Source organism: Sander lucioperca, chromosome 7, assembly GCF_008315115.2.
Source record: "Sander lucioperca isolate FBNREF2018 chromosome 7, SLUC_FBN_1.2, whole genome shotgun sequence".
Taxonomy (NCBI): Eukaryota; Metazoa; Chordata; class Actinopteri; order Perciformes; family Percidae; genus Sander; species Sander lucioperca.
In genome coordinates, this window is record NC_050179.1 from 38,606,030 (window position 1) to 38,626,774 (window position 20,745).

At 45.7% G+C, this 20,745-nt stretch overlaps 1 protein-coding gene across 2 annotated transcripts in view; it reads left to right on the forward strand.

The window, feature by feature from the left end:
- The first annotated feature begins 14,507 nt into the window (after positions 1-14,507).
- The window catches only part of bcar1 (BCAR1 scaffold protein, Cas family member), a 92,111-nt gene continuing 85,873 nt past the window's right edge, over positions 14,508-20,745 (forward strand). The window contains exon 1 of one of the 2 annotated variants that reach the window (XM_036003057.1): positions 14,508-15,105. In XM_036003057.1, the coding sequence (XP_035858950.1) occupies positions 15,094-15,105 (12 nt within the window). In that variant the 5' untranslated portion in view covers positions 14,508-15,093. The remainder of the gene's footprint in view (positions 15,106-20,745) is intronic. The other variant, XM_031285526.2, reaches the window with a different exon arrangement.

The following is a 20,745-nucleotide window of genomic DNA, read 5'->3' on the forward strand; positions in this document are numbered from 1 at the left end:
GCTACAAATGATATCCAGCTACAAAAAAGGCTCAAAATGTGGACGTTAGAACGGAGGTACAGAGAGTTGTTGTTATAGGGATGAAACGCCGTCTTGTCTCGTCGCGTTGGTGTAAACTGGCAGCTTTCAGAACGCTGCAGACCGGCGCATTGCAAGTAGGGTTGGGCATCATTTGGATTTGAACAATTCTGATTCCAATTCCGATTCTTCCTTCCTTATCGATTCTCGATTCCGATTCTTTGAGGGGTGGAGTTGAAACGGGTCACATGCTTATTTTCCCAAATAAGAGGAAAGTTTTATTTTGATGGTGGGTTGCAGTTGTACAGAGCTTTTTCAATGTAAAATAAAGCCAGACGAGAGCGCTGCTTACTGTGCTCCAAGGCTGCGACACAACAAGCGCCTGGCCGCTTCGGAAACCAAAACTTGCTCATATTAAATTGGGAAGCGATGATCGGATTTGAAACCAAATCCTCCAAACGAATCCAATAAAGAAACGATTCTACTGGAATCGTAATTTTTGAAACTATTGCAAGTAGGAATCGGTTCTCGATGCCCAATCCTTATTGCAAGTAGCTGCGGGTTCCAACTCGTCTTGTCGCAAATCTTTGGTCTGAACTGGACTTTACATGCATCAGAGATACACCTTGCAATCAGAACGTATCCGCTCTCAACCAGGTGTAACTCACATCTATACAGTACATTGTCATGTTGAAAGGTCACCTATAACTGCGCCTCTTCCTGCTATCAGAAGCCGCCTGTCACACAGGCTGCAGGCGGTATCTTCCTCTGAAAAGGACAAACCAGTAGATCAATACAGCAGCAGCACGTCAGGAGACTCTGGAGGGACCACTACTATGTGCAGGACAGAGGGGGAAGCCAAGCAAACATTAGCCTTGTTAGCAAGGCTACTAAAAAGTACATGTCGTAGCAGTCCCGCGAGAGGATCGCCTGCCCTGACCTCAGATGCTGCCAGCTCCACCTACCTTGTGTGCATCCAATTAGGATGAGGGCAGAATGACCAGAGCCAGACTTGTAAATACCTGGTGTAAACGTACAGACCTGGGACCAGATGTTATCCAGATACAGATCATATGTTAACACCGGGTAGAGGCTTCCCTGTTCTTCCACACAGAAGCTGAACCATAATAAGGCTTATAAATAATTTAACTTTTTTACTTGGAGAAATCATTTCTTTTCTCTCTCTGTTTCATTAGCGTTAACAACCGTTGCTATGCAGGAGACTGCAGTCAGCGCTGTTGAGCTAGCCTTCTAGCATATTCTGAACACTTTGTTGCTCTAAACAAGAACCGAGCCTCACACCACACGCTGGATTGATCCCAAACGGAACCAGAAATTTAAAAGCTGATTGGCTAAATAATTTGAGGTACTCTGGTATCTAATGTTGATGAAAAAGGGCTGCCCCCTCTGAGTTAATTAGTCGACTAAACGGTGGTTTTGGTCCCAGTCGACATAACATTTCTTTAGTCTGTTAATCTTTTTTTATGCTTATTCATGCTGAATTATTCATTTCCGAGAAATTTGAGCACATCTCTGGTAAACACACATTTCAAGTGGTGCTTTTGCATGACTCTTTGTAGAGAAACTCAGTTTTACAGATGGTAAATGTACTGCAATTACATTGTACTTTTCGAGTCGATTTAGAATTTCTTTAGTCGAGGGCAGTCCTAGAAAGAAAACCGTTTCAGCAGTGTCACATTGTTTGCAGCATTGATCGAGTCAGGAGCCTTTATGTGCATCCAAGTTTTGGAAATACTCCCAACTGATAGTCACCTAACATGATGCTGATGGGCTATAAAGACCTCAGGTGTGCCTTTTGAAAACTTCGGACTTTGGCAATTCCCAGTTGAATCCAAAAAGACATTTGCAAACATCCTAGCACACTACTAAATCATTTTTTTCTAAGAACAAAAACTCATGTCACAAAATAATTTGAAAGATTGAAATTGCATTAAAATAGTTTAATCAACTGATAGAGACAAGGTGCTGGGAGTGGGGGCTCCTCCTAAAGACAGCCCAGGTTCAATACGTCCTTTTTTGTTAAAGGTTTGGTTAGACTCGTGCCAGATTTTTCATTGTTTCAGTGTTAATATTGTTTTTTTAAGCTGTTTATGATGTTTTTGGTGTTGGAAAATAACAGTTGATGCCTTTTACATTTGAACATTCTCATACGTTTTAAAGCACCACTGAAACCCCCGCTGACCACTGGAGATAGGCATTCAGGTGAAAGCTTCCTGGGGACACTGTACACAGCACTGTCATGCTGATCCGTAGAAGATTAACCAATCAGACTGCGTCTTCTCCGTCATATCAGCGGAGGACGGCGCTGACCGCCACTTCTCCCGGCTACCGATTGGTCCGGGCTATGAACCAACACGAGGACAAAGACAGGCGGAGTGATGAGGAACGGGGAGATTTGATGTCTTGTTAGTTTGACTCTCTGTTTATTCATGTAAATATTATTCAATAAACAAACGGATGGTTTTAAATTTGCTGGTTGATTGATTTTTGTTTGATGAAAAAACTGTTTGTAGGTCAATCATCGCTCTGCAGTCAACTTGATTGTAGTTTAAATGCTGATTAGTGTGTGTGTGTGTGTGTGTGTGTGTGTGTGTGTGTGTGTGTGTGACTACTAAACCACATACACAGATAGTGGGTTTTTATGGCGTAGAGCTGACAGGAGATTATCCTCACATCATGGTGTCTGTGGGAGTGTTATTCTAGTCAGGATGGAGGAGTCTGAAAGAGCATTTACATCATCATGGGACACTAAAACTCCACTCCAATCAAAATGTCTCAGCAGAGGCCATTCACTGTAATGGTTTTTCCATAGACAACCAGTGCAGTTGGAGACCATCTCTCATGATGATGACACTAATCAATCAGATGCTAAATAGGATATGAGCACTGTGCATCACCAAACCTCTGCCTCTCCTCTCACGTCTTATTTTATTTACATGGCAGCCGGAGGGCTGATCATTTTAACATGAAGCTGCTGCTGTGATTATTTATAGAGCTGTGTTTTCTTCGCTCAGTCTCCTCCGTGTGCACGCTGCTGCAGTGCATTGGAACATTTGGGTCTCATTAAGACCAGCAGTTATGAGGGATTGATTTTATTCTGCATACATTGGCAAGTGTAAAAGACATGCATCACAGAAAACATGCATCACATACTTTATTGTTTAGGACATCCCCCGCAGGTTTTTAAACGGACACACTGAGAGCAAGGATGTAACTTTGGGTTCCACATGGGGGGGGGGGGTTGAGATCTCCACTTTTGAGCACAATTGAAATGTTGAGTGTCAAACACAAAATTTCCTTCATTCTGGTGAATTTTTCTGCAACAATTTGTGCCTTTTCTGCATCAAGGTATGGTTCAAATGTCGTTATTTAAAGGAAATGATTTATTAATAGTTTTTTTTGTATACATTTTCTAACTGGCTTTGAGTTAGAGTTAGAAAATAACTCCCCATCACCCCTGTAAATTACTCCTATGCACTGAAGCCTTGCTGGAGCTGACAGTGTGGCACCTGTCAATCAAGCAAACATATACTATCCATACATGCTGTCGAGACACACTTTAGAAGAAGTGCAATGAAATCATTAGAATGGTTTTAACCTCTAGAGGGGTGGAGGACAGGGGGTGTTTGGGGGGGGTTAAAGGTTGACAGTACAGAAGTGTACATCAGCTGAAGGCTGGGAACCTGAAGATTTATTTTAGACACAGCTCAGCACCGTGTGTCAAGTTGTTCTAGTCAAAAATATGAAAGAAAAAAAAAGATTAATTCCAAAATACCACACTAAGACACCAAGACCTTAATGAACACCATAGAAAATGTCTGTGATTTGGTATCAAAAACCTTTGCAGATTTCTGCAAGAGTTGCATTTTTCGGTGATCAGATTAGGAAGCTGGAAACTGCTCAGAAACCCCCTTATTGTCAATAAACCTATGAAAGCTATGCATCCTCTGAATGCCCTCGGCCTCTAGTTGGTGGTTGTAACATTTCATGAGGCTGAGATTATCCTCGAGGCCAAAGCATCATCACACATGAGTACAACTGGGCTCATTGAATCTACACGAGTCTCAGCTTTCCAGTCGGACCCAATTTTTGCAACTCCAAGACCCCAGTATCCAGGAATATTCAAACACACCATTTTAGAATTAAATAACACATTTATACTGCACGAGAAACTCTGCATGGGGTTGTCATAAAGTGTGTGTGTCTGTAAAGGGGAGACTTGTGGGTATCTATAGAACCCATTTTCATTCCGATATCTGGAGGTGAGAGGTTAAGGGACACCTTAGAAAATGGCCATGCCAGTTTTTACCTCGCTAAAATTTAGCCCAACTTAGAAGGGTTATGTAGCCCCCTTCCCCACAAGCTGGCATTATAATGGATTCTTTAGATCGTCTAGTTTCATATGATACCTATAGAACAGGACACATGTTGTTATTTAGCCAAAGCGTGCCACAACTTGGTTTGACTCGCCTGATTTCTGGATGTGCTGTAGAATCAAGCAGCCTACAAAAGCTACAGCCTACAAAAGTGTTTTGGAAGTATTCAGTAAATGTTCCGTTGACATATTTCGTCTCTGCATTTTTTTTCTAGCAACAAACTTCAACTTTTCTGCCCTCCCTGATCTAATCTCAGGAGAAGCACGCTGGATGGGAAGCTGTGTTGCACACACACGCACACACACACGCACGCATGCACCCGTGCGCACACACACACACACACACACACACACACACACACACACACACACACATACATACACACGCATGCACCCATGCACACACACGCACACACACACACATGCATGCACCCACACACACACACACACAAACACACACTCGCACATGCTCACACACACACACACACACACACACACACACACACACATGCTTGCACGCACACACACACACACACAGACACATGCACATGCTGGCACGTACGCACCCATGCGCACACACACACACACACACACACACACACACACACACACACATGCTCGCACGCACACAGACACATGCACATGCTGGCACGTACGCACCCATGCACACACATACACACACACACACACAGCTGGGGCTCCACTATTTATATCACACCAATCATTATAAAAACGTTCAAACGACTGACTGAATAACAAAACCAGTTTTTTGTCAGTGTCACTGTGTTCCAATGATCAAACCTGAGCACATTTTTATAATGAGGGGAAACAACTTGTGATAGTGAGTACACAAACAGCTGCACAACCTCACAGGAACTCAGCATTTTTATATCAGTCACTGTAATAATATTAATAACATCACATCCTGTTGTTGTGGTTACAAATAATAACTGTAGCTTAGATCAAAATCTATTCACACTTGATATTTACTGTGCTGGAATACAAATGTTTCAAACTGTATTGATTGTCTTTAAGTTTTAAACCTCATCTCTTCTTATTAGCCTATATGTATATTGTTGAACATTTACATTTTTAGATTGTTTGCCACAGCTTGTCATTATAGTATAGTAATGTAGTTGTAATGTGAAGTATTTTCAAGTCAAGGACCTCTAAACTGACACAAATTAGACCACGGAGCTGTTTTATTACTAAAAAGGAGAGAGCTTGGGTTGTCTCCAGGAATTTAACTGGTTTAGAGCGGCGAGGTATGGGGTTGGTGTTCCCGCTAAAGAACACGGATACAGAAGTCCTGTTTTGGTTGATTTATTTGGCTGTGGTCTGTAATAATACAGAGTAACAATCAGTACAGCAAACACCATACATAAACACATATACACAAACATAATAAGGTAACTAAGGTAGCAAAGGACTGTATTCTGTACTCAAGTATATCACAGGAATCATAACGTACATAAATCACCTCACACGATGTATACAGACAGTGTAACTTAACTTATTAGCTTTAACAATGCCAATAACAACAACAGAGATAGCATTAACTTATGCAAATCTAAACAGTACACAATGTCAGCATCCAGTCAGACAGTATAGTGTCGTAAATCTCACCTTATGTCATTTACACACAGCAATAAACCAGGGAGGTAGAGGTGAAGGTGAAAAGGCAAAGGAGATTACAATATATCCACCGGAGAACTAGCATAACAGCACGGCGTTTTCCACACGTGTGGTGCATTCAATAGCATCGGAATGGCTATGGTACGTTCAAGAGCGTGGGACATATAGAAACTTACAGAGAACTGGCTATTACTGAATGGAACTTAGCTAAATAAACAATTTAACAATACATTAACAATGTGGGCTTTCTAACACAGCCGCCCCCGACTGTCTGCACAGACAGTCGAATCCAAGGTAGAAAGACCACTCAGGTAGGTGGATCTTCAGCAGTGTCTTCAAACTTTGGGAGCTGGACCAGACGAGCTACTGGTCGAATGTATGTCCGTTCCTTGACCTTTATGGCAGCAGTCCGGACGCATCCATCAGCTCCAGGATAAGTAGCTGTTACCTTCCCAATAGGCCATAAAGCTCGTGGAAGTTGAGGATCCACAATGAGCACCACTTGGTTTGGTTCGAGGCGTTTCCCATCTTTCTGCCACTTTCGTCTCTCCTGTAGGCTGGGCAGGTAGTGACTGATGAATCTGGACCAGAAATGATCAACGAGGACTTGGCTGTGCCGCCATCGACGATTCCAAAGGGTGTTACTAGAGTCATAAACGACCTGAGGAAGTGATGCATCATAGCGTCCCATCAGTAGGATACTAGGTGTGATGGGATCCGGGTCAGCTATGTCTGAAGAGACGTAGCCAAGGGGCTTCGCATTCAGGATGCCCTCCACCTCCACGAGAACTGTGCGGATCACTGTTTCAGGCACTGACTGCTCCTTAAGTATGACCTTGAGAGCAGTCTTCACGGACCTCACTTCTCTCTCCCACGTTCCACCAAAGTGGGGAGCGCTGGGGGGATTAAAACAGAACGCAATCTGCTGTTTGGCCAACTGTTCCTTCAGGTGAGGAGCCATGGCCTCAAAGGCCTCACGTAGCTCTCGGGCTCCACCGACAAAATTTGTTCCATTATCGGACAGGAGCTCAAAGGGTTTGCCTCTTCTGGCTATGAATCGTCGCAGAGACATCAGAAAGGCATCAACGTCGAGGCTCTCCAGGAGGTCTAGGTGTACACAGCGAGTTGTCATGCACTTGAAGATAATGCCCCAACGCTTCTCTGTTCGACGTCCGATCTTCACTGTGAAGGGGCCGAAACAATCAACTCCAGTCGAATAGAAGGGTGGCTTATAGAGGCGTAGGCGAGCAGGTGGCAAATCCGCCATTTTAGGGACAGAAGGATTGGCGCGCCATGTCTGGCATTGCATACAACGACTCTGATACCTCTTGACTGCTTCCCTCCCCCGCAGGATCCAAAACCGACGACGCAGCTCACTCAGCACTCTTTCCGGTCCAGGATGCAGGAGGGTCTCGTCAAAATCCTGGATGATAAGGTTGGTCAGCGGATGCCTTTGGTCTAGCAAGATCGGGTGAATGGTGTCCAGTTCGAGCTGCTCCATTCTCCGTAACCTCCCCCCGACTCTGAGGAGTCCTGTATCCTTGTCATACTCAGGAGATAAGGAGCCCAAACGGCTGGAGGTTGGTAGGGGTCGGTCAGAGATGAGAGCTTTTACCTCTTCTGGGAATGACTCCAACTGCGCCTGTTTTAGGAGCAGATTCTCAGCTTTGATGTAGTCAGCTGCTTCACTGAGTGAGGCAGAGTTCGGATTGGCCGCCCCGTGAAGGGACTGTGCCGTTGTCCGCATGAGATCCTTCCATGTGGAGAACTGGCTGACATCAGGGAGTTCAGGGCAGGTGTCGACAGTCACATGTCCGCAGAAGGAGGATTTCTTCAACTCGCTATCATCTGTCGCTGGATGGGATGATGGGTTAGTCGGCCATTGATCCTCTGCGTGTCTTAGGAAATCAGGGCCTTGATGCCAACGATGTGGTTGGCACAACTCTTTCAGGGTCTTGCCCCTCGTGATGTCATCAGCAGGGTTGTTTGCACTATCCACGTACCTCCAGTTATTCACCTCTGTAAGACTCTGGATCTCTGCCACACGTGTACCCACGAAGACCTTGTAGTGACAAGATTCTGACCTGATCCAGTGTAGAACCGTAGTGGAGTCGGACCAGAGTGTGATCTTCCTGATGGGTAAGGTGAGCTCGGTGTGGAGGACACTGGCTAGTTGAGCACCGGTAAGTGCAGCACTCAGTTCTAGCCGTGGCATGGACAGCTGCTTCTTTGGCGCCACACGGGACCTGGCCAAGACGAAGGAGACATGGACTTCCTTCTGAGCGTCTTCTGTCCGTAAGTAGGCAACAGACCCGTAAGCCCTCTCCGAAGCGTCGCAGAAGATGTGCAGATCTCTGCTGGATGTCGGCGAGTCTGTAGAAGCTGGTGCATAACATCTGGGGATTTCCATCTGGATGAGGTCTGGAATCTCCCGTTCCCAGGCAAGCCATCTGTCACGGAGGCTCTGTGGCTGGATCGGGTCATCCCAGCCGATTTGTTCCCTCCAAAGATCCTGAACCAGAATCTTGGCTCTGGTGGTAAATGGTACGATATAACCTAGCGGGTCATATTGGCAGGCAAGTACCTTGTAGACGTTCCTCAACGTTGGTTCAATTCTCTCCACTGGTCTATGTTTGTACTTCAAGCTGTCACGGAGGCAATCCCATCGTAGCCCAAGAGTTGGCTCCTGAAGGTCCGTGCTGGATTGGGACAGCCATAACTCACTGCTCTCAGATCTGATGTCGGATGGAAGGTGTTCAATGACAGCCGGGACGTTGCTAGCCCACTGGCGTATCTCGAAGCCCCCAGTGTGGAGTAGCTGGCACAGACCATCAACAAGATCCTTTGCTTCCTCCCTTGAGTGGGTGCTGTGGAGACAGTTATCCACGTAGAACGACTGCTCGACGCAATCAATAAGACAGCTGTTGGACTCACTTGTGTCTTGGACGTGCCGCTGCAGGGCATAGATAGCACAGCAAGGGCTGCACGTAGTGCCGAATGGCAGGACTTGCCATTCATAGACTTTTGGCTCTTCGGCCCTCTTCATATCCCGCCAGATGAAGCGCAGAACTGGTTGGTCGGCTGGCAGAAGACGTATCTGGTGGAACATACCTTTGATATCACCACTCACTGCAACTGGGTACTGCCGAAACCGAATGAGGACTCCTAGCAGGGATGGGCCTAGAGCAGGTCCAGGGAGGAGAAGGTCATTGAGAGACTTTCCTTCGTACTGAAAAGAGCAGTTAAAGACAATCCTGTCTTTGTTGTTGTGCCGCACTATATGGTGAGGTATAAACCACGATTCTGAGGTTAATGTTACTACCTCGGGTGGAACCTCTGCTACATAGCCCATCTTCTCTAGTTTCTGGATCTCCTGACAATAGACCTCGGCGCGCTGTGGGTCTTTAGCAAGTCTCCTCTCAGTGCTACGAAGACTTGGCAACACTGCTTCCATAGGAGCTTGAAGAGTGGTGGAGTTGGCTCGGCGAAGCAGCGGTGTAGCATATCTTTGGACCCCGTCAACATTGACCCTGACAGTGGATTTCTGGAGCAGGTTTAAGGCTTGCTGATCTTGTTTCGATCGGGTCACCTGCTTCTCGCTCAAATAAGGTAGTGTATCAATTTGCCAAAGACGTTCAACGTTCTTAAAGAGCTCAGAGGTAGGTGAGACTGTCGCTGTGAACAGGCACTGCTGCTTGGATGCAGGAACTTGGTCGATACTGGTGGGACCTTGAAGTGACCAGCCGAGCTTGGTGTGGACTGCAATGGGCCCCCCTGAGGGGCCCAACTCCACCGGCTCTATAGGTGTCAAGAGATGAGGCATGTCAGATCCAATTAGCAGCAGAGGTTGAGCGTGGTCTACAGCAGGCAAAGGTACGTTTCGGAGGTGCTTATATCTCCGTTGGAGGGTTCTCACTGGATAAGAATGTTCTGATAGTCTCAGGTTGTCGGCAGTGAATGCCTGACGTATGTGATACTTCCTTTCAGGTTTAGTCAGGGAAGACACGTAGAAAGCAACTGAGGCACCGTGAAGCTGCACTACATCTTGGTGAACAGTTCGAAGGGTAAGTGTTTCAGGCTGTACAGTGAGGTTCAGGCGTTGCACAGCGTGTGGCAAGATGATGCTTCGCTCCGAGCCGTCGTCTAGTACTGCATAGGTCTCCAGTACTCTGTCTTGATTATGAAGTAAGACTTTCACAACTTTCAACATCACCTTGGGCGATCTGTTTGGTCTATCCAGGTACACCTTTGCAGTCGGAGCAGTCACCATGAGGACACTCTTCTGGGTTTGCTGGACTGCATCGTGCAGTACTGTTAGATGTTGCTCTTTACAGGTATTGCATGGCCGCTTGAGGGTGCAAACCTCAGGCTTGTGAGATCGTCCACACTTCCGGCACCGCTGTCCATCCGTTATCCACCTCAATATCTGGTTTGTGTTCAGTTTCTTGAACTCTGTGCAAGCGTTCAGGAAGTGTTCTTTATTGTCGCAGTGGGGACAGTATGGTTTGGGTTTGGATGAGGACTTCGGTTGAGCAGACTGTCCTTTGGAGCCTTGGTCACCACTGGCAGTGAGGAGGAATGATGTTGACTTCTCCTTCGATTTGTTGAAGGGACATTGGTCCTTCTTCGGCGGCCTGGGTGCTTCATAGTTATAAAGTGAAGCTGCTCGACCTGCTATGCGCTTAGCTTGGGATTTCATCTGTAGCCAGGAGCTCAGATCAGGTAGTGTGTAAGTTTGGTCGGTACCTGTCCGAAGAATACCTTGGTTCAGGCAGTATTCCACAAACCCATCACGATAGCTTGGCGGCATCTTACTCAGTAGTCGGTCGACATGGGATCCACATCGTAGTTCGTAGCCGTTCTGGCCCTCCAGGGTCTTAAGCATGCCTACCAGTGACTGGATGGATAAGGCGAATGCATCAAAGGCTTCAGGGTCACCGAACTTGAGGGCTGGAGTGTTTAGGATGGCACCCAATTCACTTTGGACGAGCTGACGAGGTTGACCGTACTTGTCCTGTAGAGCCTGCATAGCTGATGTATATGGTCTTGGATCATGCATGAAGGCTTTGGCTAGTTGGAGCGCACTCTGTAGCTTCAGGTGTCCAAGGAGCACTTGGTATTTGTAATGCTCGTTCAGGTGCAGATGGCTGTTCAGCAGGTTGTCGAGCGCCATCTTCAATAAGGCAAAGTCACTTTCTTTGCCGCTCTCAAAGCAGGGAATCATAGGTTTGGGAATGCCGTAGGATGTGGCGGTGAATGGGAACACAGCAGCTGCTTGTGGCTGTTGTGGACTGGTTTGAGGCAAGGCTGAAGCAGAGCATGACGCTGCCTGGACAGGGTAGGTGAAGGCTGAGTTGGATGGGTGATACTGTGGAGTAGATGCCAGGTTGTAGTTTACAGGCGCTAAACTAGAAGGCAAGGATGCAGGAGGAAGAGCGGACTGTAGCAGTGGAGGGAGAGATGGATACTGCACAGGAGACGAAGCCAGAGTTGCGGAATGCGGAGCTGCGTGGGGCACTGGAGGCAGGGCCAAGGCAGCAGGAGGTGGGGCCACGGTCACTGGAGGCCGAGTTGTGTGGAGCACTGGAGGCGGGGCCAAGGCAGCAGGAGGTGGGGCCACGGTCACTGGAGGCGTAGTTGTGTGGAGCACTGGAGGCGGGGGCAAAGGGTTACTTGCATTGCTACAATCTGATGGACATGGTGAGCATCTGGCACCACCAGGGTCCTGTGGTTTCTCTCTAAGTAGAGAAGTGACCATCTTAGCTATCTCCAGCTCATTCACTCTCTTCTTTAACTGTCTTCGCCTCTCCAGCTGTCTAGTTAGCGACTCTTGTGTTCTAATGGCTTCCTCTTGTAGCTGTTGGGCTTCTCGGGCTTGAGATTGAAGTCGCTGACACTCATGTTCAATTTGTTGATCCTCCTCTATGTGCTGCTGTAACTCCTCGAGCTCCATTTCTTTCACTCGCTCCTCGAGCTGGGCTGTTTCTAGCTCTGATAAGGTAATAGAGGTGAGTCTGCTCATGGATGAGCGAGATGACCGTGTGGACCTGGGGTTGGAGCTTCTCTGAGATGAGCATGATTTCCGGCTAGGTGAGCTCTGGGTGGTGGTGTGGGTTTGTCCCTCTGGAGGGAGAGTTGCCACCACATAGTCACTCAGGTAAGCTGGGGGGTGACGCTCTCTCTGCGAAGCACGTTGGGGTGCAGGCTCAGCCTGGGCATCTGTAGGATCCATACCTTGGTTGTTACTCTAATCCGGCTCGAAGGACCATAAAAAGGAGAGAGCTTGGGTTGTCTCCAGGAATTTAACTGGTTTAGAGCGGCGAGGTATGGGGTTGGTGTTCCCGCTAAAGAACACGGATACAGAAGTCCTGTTTTGGTTGATTTATTTGGCTGTGGTCTGTAATAATACAGAGTAACAATCAGTACAGCAAACACCATACATAAACACATATACACAAACATAATAAGGTAACTAAGGTAGCAAAGGACTGTATTCTGTACTCAAGTATATCACAGGAATCATAACGTACATAAATCACCTCACACGATGTATACAGACAGTGTAACTTAACTTATTAGCTTTAACAATGCCAATAACAACAACAGAGATAGCATTAACTTATGCAAATCTAAACAGTACACAATGTCAGCATCCAGTCAGACAGTATAGTGTCGTAAATCTCACCTTATGTCATTTACACACAGCAATAAACCAGGGAGGTAGAGGTGAAGGTGAAAAGGCAAAGGAGATTACAATATATCCACCGGAGAACTAGCATAACAGCACGGCGTTTTCCACACGTGTGGTGCATTCAATAGCATCGGAATGGCTATGGTACGTTCAAGAGCGTGGGACATATAGAAACTTACAGAGAACTGGCTATTACTGAATGGAACTTAGCTAAATAAACAATTTAACAATACATTAACAATGTGGGCTTTCTAACAATTACAGAAAGTGTATGATAGCCATGAACCAAATAGTCATACATTCTGTCATTGTGTTACTTATGGATGGAATTTATCTATAAATGCCGACATAACAGCTTTCTCTGTTCGGGGGATCAACGTGGAATTCCTTACCTACTGAACTCCAACTGGATCCTGACAGGGGTCATTTTAAACTTCAACTGAAACTGTTTTTGAAGCGGGAGCAGTCATGTAGTCACGAGTGATCTGCTGCTTCTTGTTTTATGCTGATTTATTGTATCAGTCTGTGTCTTGTATTGTTTTGTATGTCTGTATCTATTGTTGAGTTTGTACTGTCTTGTATGTATTTTTGTTGTTGAGTTTTATGTATTTTAAATGGCCCATCTAGACAGTGGTGGAATGTAACTAAGTACATTTACTCCAGTACTGTATTTCAGTCCAGATGTTGAGGTACTTGTACTTTACTTGAGTCTTTTCTTTTCATGCCACTTTCTACTTCTACTCAGCTACATTTCAGAGAGAAAAATTGTACTTTTTACTCCACTACATTCATCTGTTACAGCTTTAGTTACTAGTTACTTTAGTTACTCCGCTACATTCATCTGTTACAGCTTTAGTTACTAGTTACTTTACACATTAAGATTTCTGCAGACAAAACACATGTAGTTTATAAATCTGATCTTTTATTCTAAAGTAAACTAACCAACAATATAACGGCTACAAGTCCAGCTGAGATGATTAGACCATTAAACACACAACTGGTTGGATCCTTCACAGCTTCTAAAATGGGAGGATTCTTCTTTACTTTTAATACTTTAAGTACATTTTCCTGATGATACTTACAGACTTTTACTAAAGTAACATTTTCAATGCAGAACTTTTACTGTTAAGTGTTTTTACAGTGTGTTATTAGTACTTTTACTGAAGTAAAGGATCTGAATACTTCTTCCACCGCTGCATCTAGGGATGTGCATTGCAAATTAGCTTAGGCTATAAATGCTGTGGCGTGTGGCATCTGGGTTTATGCTACATACTTATACTACGTCCCTATACAAATGAACATTAAATATATAGATTACTCCTTTGTGCTGGAGACCCCATGGGGAACCACCTTTGGGTTGGGAACCACTGGCATAGTGTAGCGCAGTAGGCCTAATGTGTAAACATTAGCATGTTAACGTGTAAATCATTTGTAGTAAATGAGGATGCAAACCATCTGATGGTGGGGTCAGCCCTATGTTCCCACATTTCTAGAACATTTTCAAAATTAGGTATTGTGTTCCTAGTACGTTTCCCTTCACTCTAAGCCCTATCCTCCCACAACTATTTTTAGGGTTAGGGTTAGGGGTTAGGGGGATAAAATATGATACAAATTTATGAAAAAGGAAATGTGGGAACATAGGGCCTAATTTTGGAAAACAATCTTAGAAATTTGGGAACACAAGGCTGTGGGAACATAGGCATGCTCCCGGTATGGTCCTTTAAAGGCTTGTTCAAAAAAATGCACGGGGGGTAGCCTACCCGGCTGTTGATTTTTAAAGTGCGGTTTAAACTGTAGGAACTGTGTGTTCCTGTAGTGAGACGGTCTCTTTAAGGCTGGACTGGATCATCCCTGAGGAGGCACGACAGCAGAGCACAGCGGCAGAGGCGGTTTACTCCTGCCGTTCACTCCCGCTACAGACCTGGCAACTTAACGGCGGAAGTCGCTTGACCTCCCGAATTATAGCTCCGTCGTTAACGAGCTTTTATTGGAGCATTTCTGAAGAGCTCCGTGAAGGAATCCGTGACTGGAGTGAGGAGCGGCGGAGGGAGAAGGAAGAAGGCGGGGGGACGGAGGAGAGTAAGCCCCGGCTCTGCTGGACATTCATGCGGCCACACTGTCGCTGGCTGCCGCAAAAACCTGCTTCTGCTGCGGACACATTTTGACCCGACTACCCTCTACAGCCGGATGTCTGCCTGTCTTATGGAGTGCACCACGGAATGGATGAAGGAGGACTGACACTTGGGGAGCCGTGAAGAAATCTCGTCCTGTTGGAAAAGTAGCATCCGGAGAAAAAGCCGAGCACTGCGCGTTTTAAAGCCGAGCAGCCGAGGAGAGTGACAGCACCAGCAAGATGTCTGTCCCTGTAAGTATGTCAGCCCCAGGGCTCAGGAAACACTCCTGTCCTTCACTGGGTTTAATATTAGCTGTTTAGGAACTATTTGTCTTTACGGTGGAGCCCGACTGAACCCGTCCAACCGAGTGACAGCTCTTCTTGAATGCAGCACACACCCATTAACGTTACACACCGAGCTTCCATTATTAAAATGTCAACTTTCAGAATTGCTGTTAGCCTGCTTAAAATAGCCAGCTGCTGTAAGGTACATTTTATTGAAATAAATTTCAACTCACTCTAGGTTTTGTCATTAATAAGTCGTAATGTAATAGTGCCAGAGCTGTGCTCATTGGTTAAGGGGCATTTATCTGCCACAGACTGGCACAGTAGTGCCAGAGCTATTCTCGGCAGGCCTGACCTGTCAACACATTTAGACAGCTGATATTAGTGTGTGTGTGTGTGTGTGTGTGTGTGTGTGTGTGTGTGTGTGTGTGTGTGTGTGTTCGCTAGGGATGAATTTATATCATGTTGCTTATACACTCATTCTCAGATGTTTTAGTGCTGCTGGAAATGGTCTTTATGTCTTAATGGAGCTTGTTGTGTTGTTCTTTATCACATTCCTTTGGATCTGTTTCACAAACTCTGCCTGGAGGGTCAAGCTGTGTGTGTGTGTGTGTGTGTGTCTGTCTGTCTGTCTGTGTGTGTGTGTGTGTGTGTGTGTGTGTGTGTGTGTGTGTGTGTGTGTGTGTGTGTGTCTCAGCTACACCACAAATGGAAAGGGGCTTAAGTTATTGTATTACTTCCATTATTAGGAATGCACAATATTACCATTGTTATCCGCTCGGATATTATTATTTCCACTAGCCTCGTGGTATTATTATTAGGCTAATAATAACTTCATGTAATCGCCAGTTAGAGCACCATATCTTTAGTATCACAGTAATACCGTTTATAACTGTCATGCAACTAAGCACTGCTTTGATATGTCCTGATTCATTGCTAACACTACAGTGCATTGCATTTACACGTGTGTGCACGTTTGCTCTTGCATTTTTTTGTGCTGCAGGCTTTTAAAGCTTCCTTGGAATAGGCTGTCAGCATTCGTATAATATATCCTTAAATCATCACTGCAACAGTTAGATACTGTATCCGCTTCTAAAAGAATAACCTATTAGCATGTTGCTAGGAACAAGTGAATCATCACATTACGAAACATGCTCAGTATGTTTTGGTATCAGTCACTGTTATGATTTAACATATTTTAAGCATCTGTTTCCCTATACTGATACAATGCCCACATCATTGTGACCTTTTAATGATTAACACAACTATTCTAGCTGTGTCATGCAATCTTCTGTCATTTGATTGTGTCGGCCTCCACAGCATCGGCCCCCCCACCACTGAGCGCTGAAGCCAGAGCTTGTGTGTTCCCTCATGATTTGTCACAGCTGCAACAGGATAGCACAAACCTCTTCACCTGAAACAGCTGTTTGACTGATTACTGGTGAAAAGAGAGCAGCGGTGTAGAGGACCTCTGCATGGCTGTCCTCTCCAGTCATGTGTAGTAGTTGCAGTGTGGAAAGATGCAGAGGCGGCACGCCTCCTCACTGTGGCAGCAAGATGTGTTCAGATCTGCTAAAGTTGGCACTCACACATGGACCTGCTGCCTCCTGCTATGTGATGAGACACACTGGAGATGCAGCTCTCTCTGTGTGTGTGTGTGTGTGTGTGTGTGTGTGTGTGCGCGCGTGTGTGTGCGCATGTATGATCCTGCCACAGAGAGGAGATTGTGTAACACAAAGGCAGAAATTGTGATGATGAAAGTGATGCACTCAACGTGTACTGGATGCATCTTGTGTGTGTGTGTGTGTGTGTGTGTGCGTGTGTGTGTGCGTGTGTGTGTGCGTGCGTGCGTGCGTGCGTGCGTGCGTGCGTGTGCCGTGCGCGCAGCGTCTCCTCAGCAGGGAGGACATTAAGTAGGTCTGTATTCTGAAAGTACATGTGGTTGTTCAACTGGGTGCTTCTCTCAGCAGTTTCTGTGAAGAGCAGTGTAGTTTTCAGGACAACCCCAGTGTTCCACAACAGCAGTCTCCTGATATCTGAACCATACTGGAGGGTTATGTTTTGTTTTTTTTAGATTATTTCTGGGGCATTTTAGGCCTTTCTTTTTTATAGGACAGCTGAAGACATGAAAGGGGAGAGAGAGGGGGGAATGACATGCAGCAAAGGGCCGCAGGTCGGAGTCGAACCCGTGGCCGCTGCGTCGAGGAGTAAACCTAACCCTAACATGACGAGGTATACCCTGATCACAGCTGAGCTGATGCTGATCACCGATTGGTTCCTGTTCTTAGATATCTTTCAATATGTGTGTGTGTGTGTGTGTGTGTGTGTGTGTGTGTGTGTGTGTGTGTGTGTGTGTGTGTGTGTGTGTGTGTGTGTGTGTTTAGCCATGCTGGAGGCTCTATGCATGGCAGTGTTGGTCGGCTGGTCCAATATCTCAACAACTATTGGATGGGTTGCCATGGTATTTTGATAGACACATTCATGTTCCCCTCAGGATGAATTGTAAAAGCTTTGGTGATCTCTTTACTTTTCATCTAGCGCCATTTTCAGGTCAACATGTCATTGTGTCCAGTACTTTGGTTTGTGACTCAATTCCTGCAGAACTAAAAACATTCCCATCAGCCTCAGCTGGACTCTGTTTTTACAGCTAATTGGCTTAAATGGTAGCATGCTAATACGCTAAACTAAGATGGTGAACATGGTCAACATCAAACACACAGCATTTCATTTGTTCAGCTGCGTGTTGCCACGGCTATGGAGAAATATTACAGTGTTTACCTACCTGAGTCATAGGGGTCATTGCTGATGCTGTGTGTGTGTGTGTGTGTGTGTGTTTGTGTGTGTGTGTGTGTGTGTGTGTGTGTGTGTGTGTGTGTTTCTGTGTGTTTGCGCACTGAGCTGGAGAAAGGAAGTGCACCATGCAGTGTGTTTGCTGTGTTTCTGCTCAGAATGTTCTGGCACCGCGCCGTTATTCCATCAACTCGTCCTATAGCTTGTATTGACATAGTCACACACCTGCAGTATCAGCCAGTGAAATCCTAGTTGCCACAGCAACCGTTCCCATGATCCCTCTCACCTGGTCACATCTCTCCAAAAATCCCATGACGTACATGGTACTATACATGTTCCTAGAAACGGTGTGTGTGTGTGTGTGTGTGTGTGTGTGTGTGTGTGTGTGTGTGTGTGTGTCTGTGTGTGTGTCTGTGTGTTTGGAGCATGTTCGACTGAGCGTAGCTTGATTTTCTGATCACACAGGGAATAAGATGTGCATGTGTTTGAATCTCAGACTGGGCTGTTTCTCTGTGTGATCCTCACACACACACACACACACACACACACACACACACACACACACACACACACACAGGTTTGTGGCACTATTTTTGTGGGGACCCGTCATTGACATAATGCATTCCCTAGCCCCTCACCCTAACCATAACCTAATTCTAACCCTAACCCTAAAACCAAGTCTTAACCCACAAACAGACCTTTAAACTTGTGGGGTCCAGCATTTTGGCCCCATGAAGCTGTCAGGACCCCACAAGTATACTGGACTCACACACACACACACACACACACACACACACACACACACAGGTCTACTGTAGCAGCAGAGAGCAGGGATGGGTCAGTTAAATATAGAATTGGAAGAAGAAAGTAGCCGGATTTCCATGAGCTCAGAGCAAACAGCAGGTGTTTGTACATCACACATGCACACAAACACATTATGAAATGTGCATGGACACAACTAGGGGTGGTACGGTTCATGAAAAAAACGCTCGGTTCGCATGTCTCGGTTCGGAGCGTGTGTGTGTCGCACGGTTCGTCACTACACAGTTAATGTGCACTAACCACTTACTGCCGTAGTGCCCACTTTATACACCTATGTTAAAACACTTACTGGAAACGATGAGCGGGATGAGCGTGATGAACGCAACACATGGCAGTTGATTGGACGAACGCGTCACGTGGTTCTTGCTGCTCCCGAATTTCAAAACAGACTCTAATGGCGTCTCGTTCTAAATGCGATCTCGTATTTTACGAAAATAGTTCACCGAAAAGTGTTTCTGAAAATATTTTAAGCGAGAAATAGGCCATACAGTTGCTGAATCTGTCTGTTTTTTTGATCAACAAAGGTCAGTTTAAAAGATTTTCGTCAGATTTTGAGAGGCGCCGAGCCGACTGCTCCTCAGGTGGTGTGGAGTGCTGCAGGTCACGTCATATGCAGAAATGTCAGGTGGGAGAGATGTGGAAGGCTGCCCGGAGTTGGAGGATGCTCCAGCGTCGTATATAGTCTGGTGTGTGGGAACATTTTGGATTTCATGTTACCTATGATGACAGTGGAAATAAAAACAATAGATAGAACTGCTACTGTGTGCATGTACACTGTGTGCAGAATTATTAGGCAAATGAGTATTTGGACCATATCATAATTTTTATGCATTTTCCCAACTCCAAGCTATATAAACTTGAATGCTTATTGGATTTAAGCATTTCAGGTGATGTGTGTTTGTGTAATGAGGGAGGGTGTGGCCTAAGGACATCAACACCCTATATCAAGGTGTGCATAATTATTAGGCAGCTTCTTCTCCTCAGGCAAAATGAGCAGAAAAAGAGATTTAACTGACTCCAAAAAGTCAAAAATTGTAAAGAGTCTTTCAGAGGGATGCAGCACTCTTGAAATTGCTAAGATATTGGGGCGTGATCACAGAACTATCAAACGTTTTGTAGCAAATACTCAAAAGAGTCACAAGAAATGTATTGAGAAAAAACCCCGCAAATTAACTGCCAAAGATTTGAGGAGAATCAAACGTGAAGCTACCAGGAACCCATTATCCTCCAGTGCTGTCATATTCCAGAACTGCAACCTACCTGGAGTGCCCAGAAGTACAAGGTGTTCAGTGCTCAGAGTAATGGCCAAGGTAAGGAAGGCTGATATCCGACCACCACTGAACAAGAAACATAAGTTGAAACGTCAAGACTGGGCGAGGAAATATCTGAAGACAGATTTTTCAAAGGTTTTATGGACTGATGAGATGAGAGTGACTCTTGACGGACCAGAAGGATGGGCCCGTGGCTGGATCAGTAATGGGCACAGAGCTCCACTGCGACTCAGACGACAGCAAGGTGGAGGTGGGGTGATGGTATGGGCTGGCATTATTAAAGATGAGCTAGTTGGACCTTTTCGGGTTGAAAATGGAGTCAAAATGAACTCCCAAACCTACTGCCAGTTCTTAGAAGGTACATTCTTCAAGCAGTGGTACAGGAAAAAGTCAGCATCTTTCAAGAAGACCATGATTTTTATGCAGGACAATGCTCCATCACATGCATCAAAGTACTCCACTGCGTGGCTAGCCAGTAAAGGCCTCAAAGATGACAGAATAATGATATGGCCCCCTTCCTCACCTGATCTAAACCCTATTGAGAACTTGTAGGCCCTTCTTAAACGGAAGATTTACGCTGAAGGAAAACAGTACAGCTCTCTGAACAGTGTATGGGAGGCTGTGGTGGCTGCTGCATCAACAGATCAAGAAACTGACAGACTCCATGAATGGAAGGCTTATAACTGTTATTGAAAAGAAGGGTGGCTATATTGGTCACTGATTT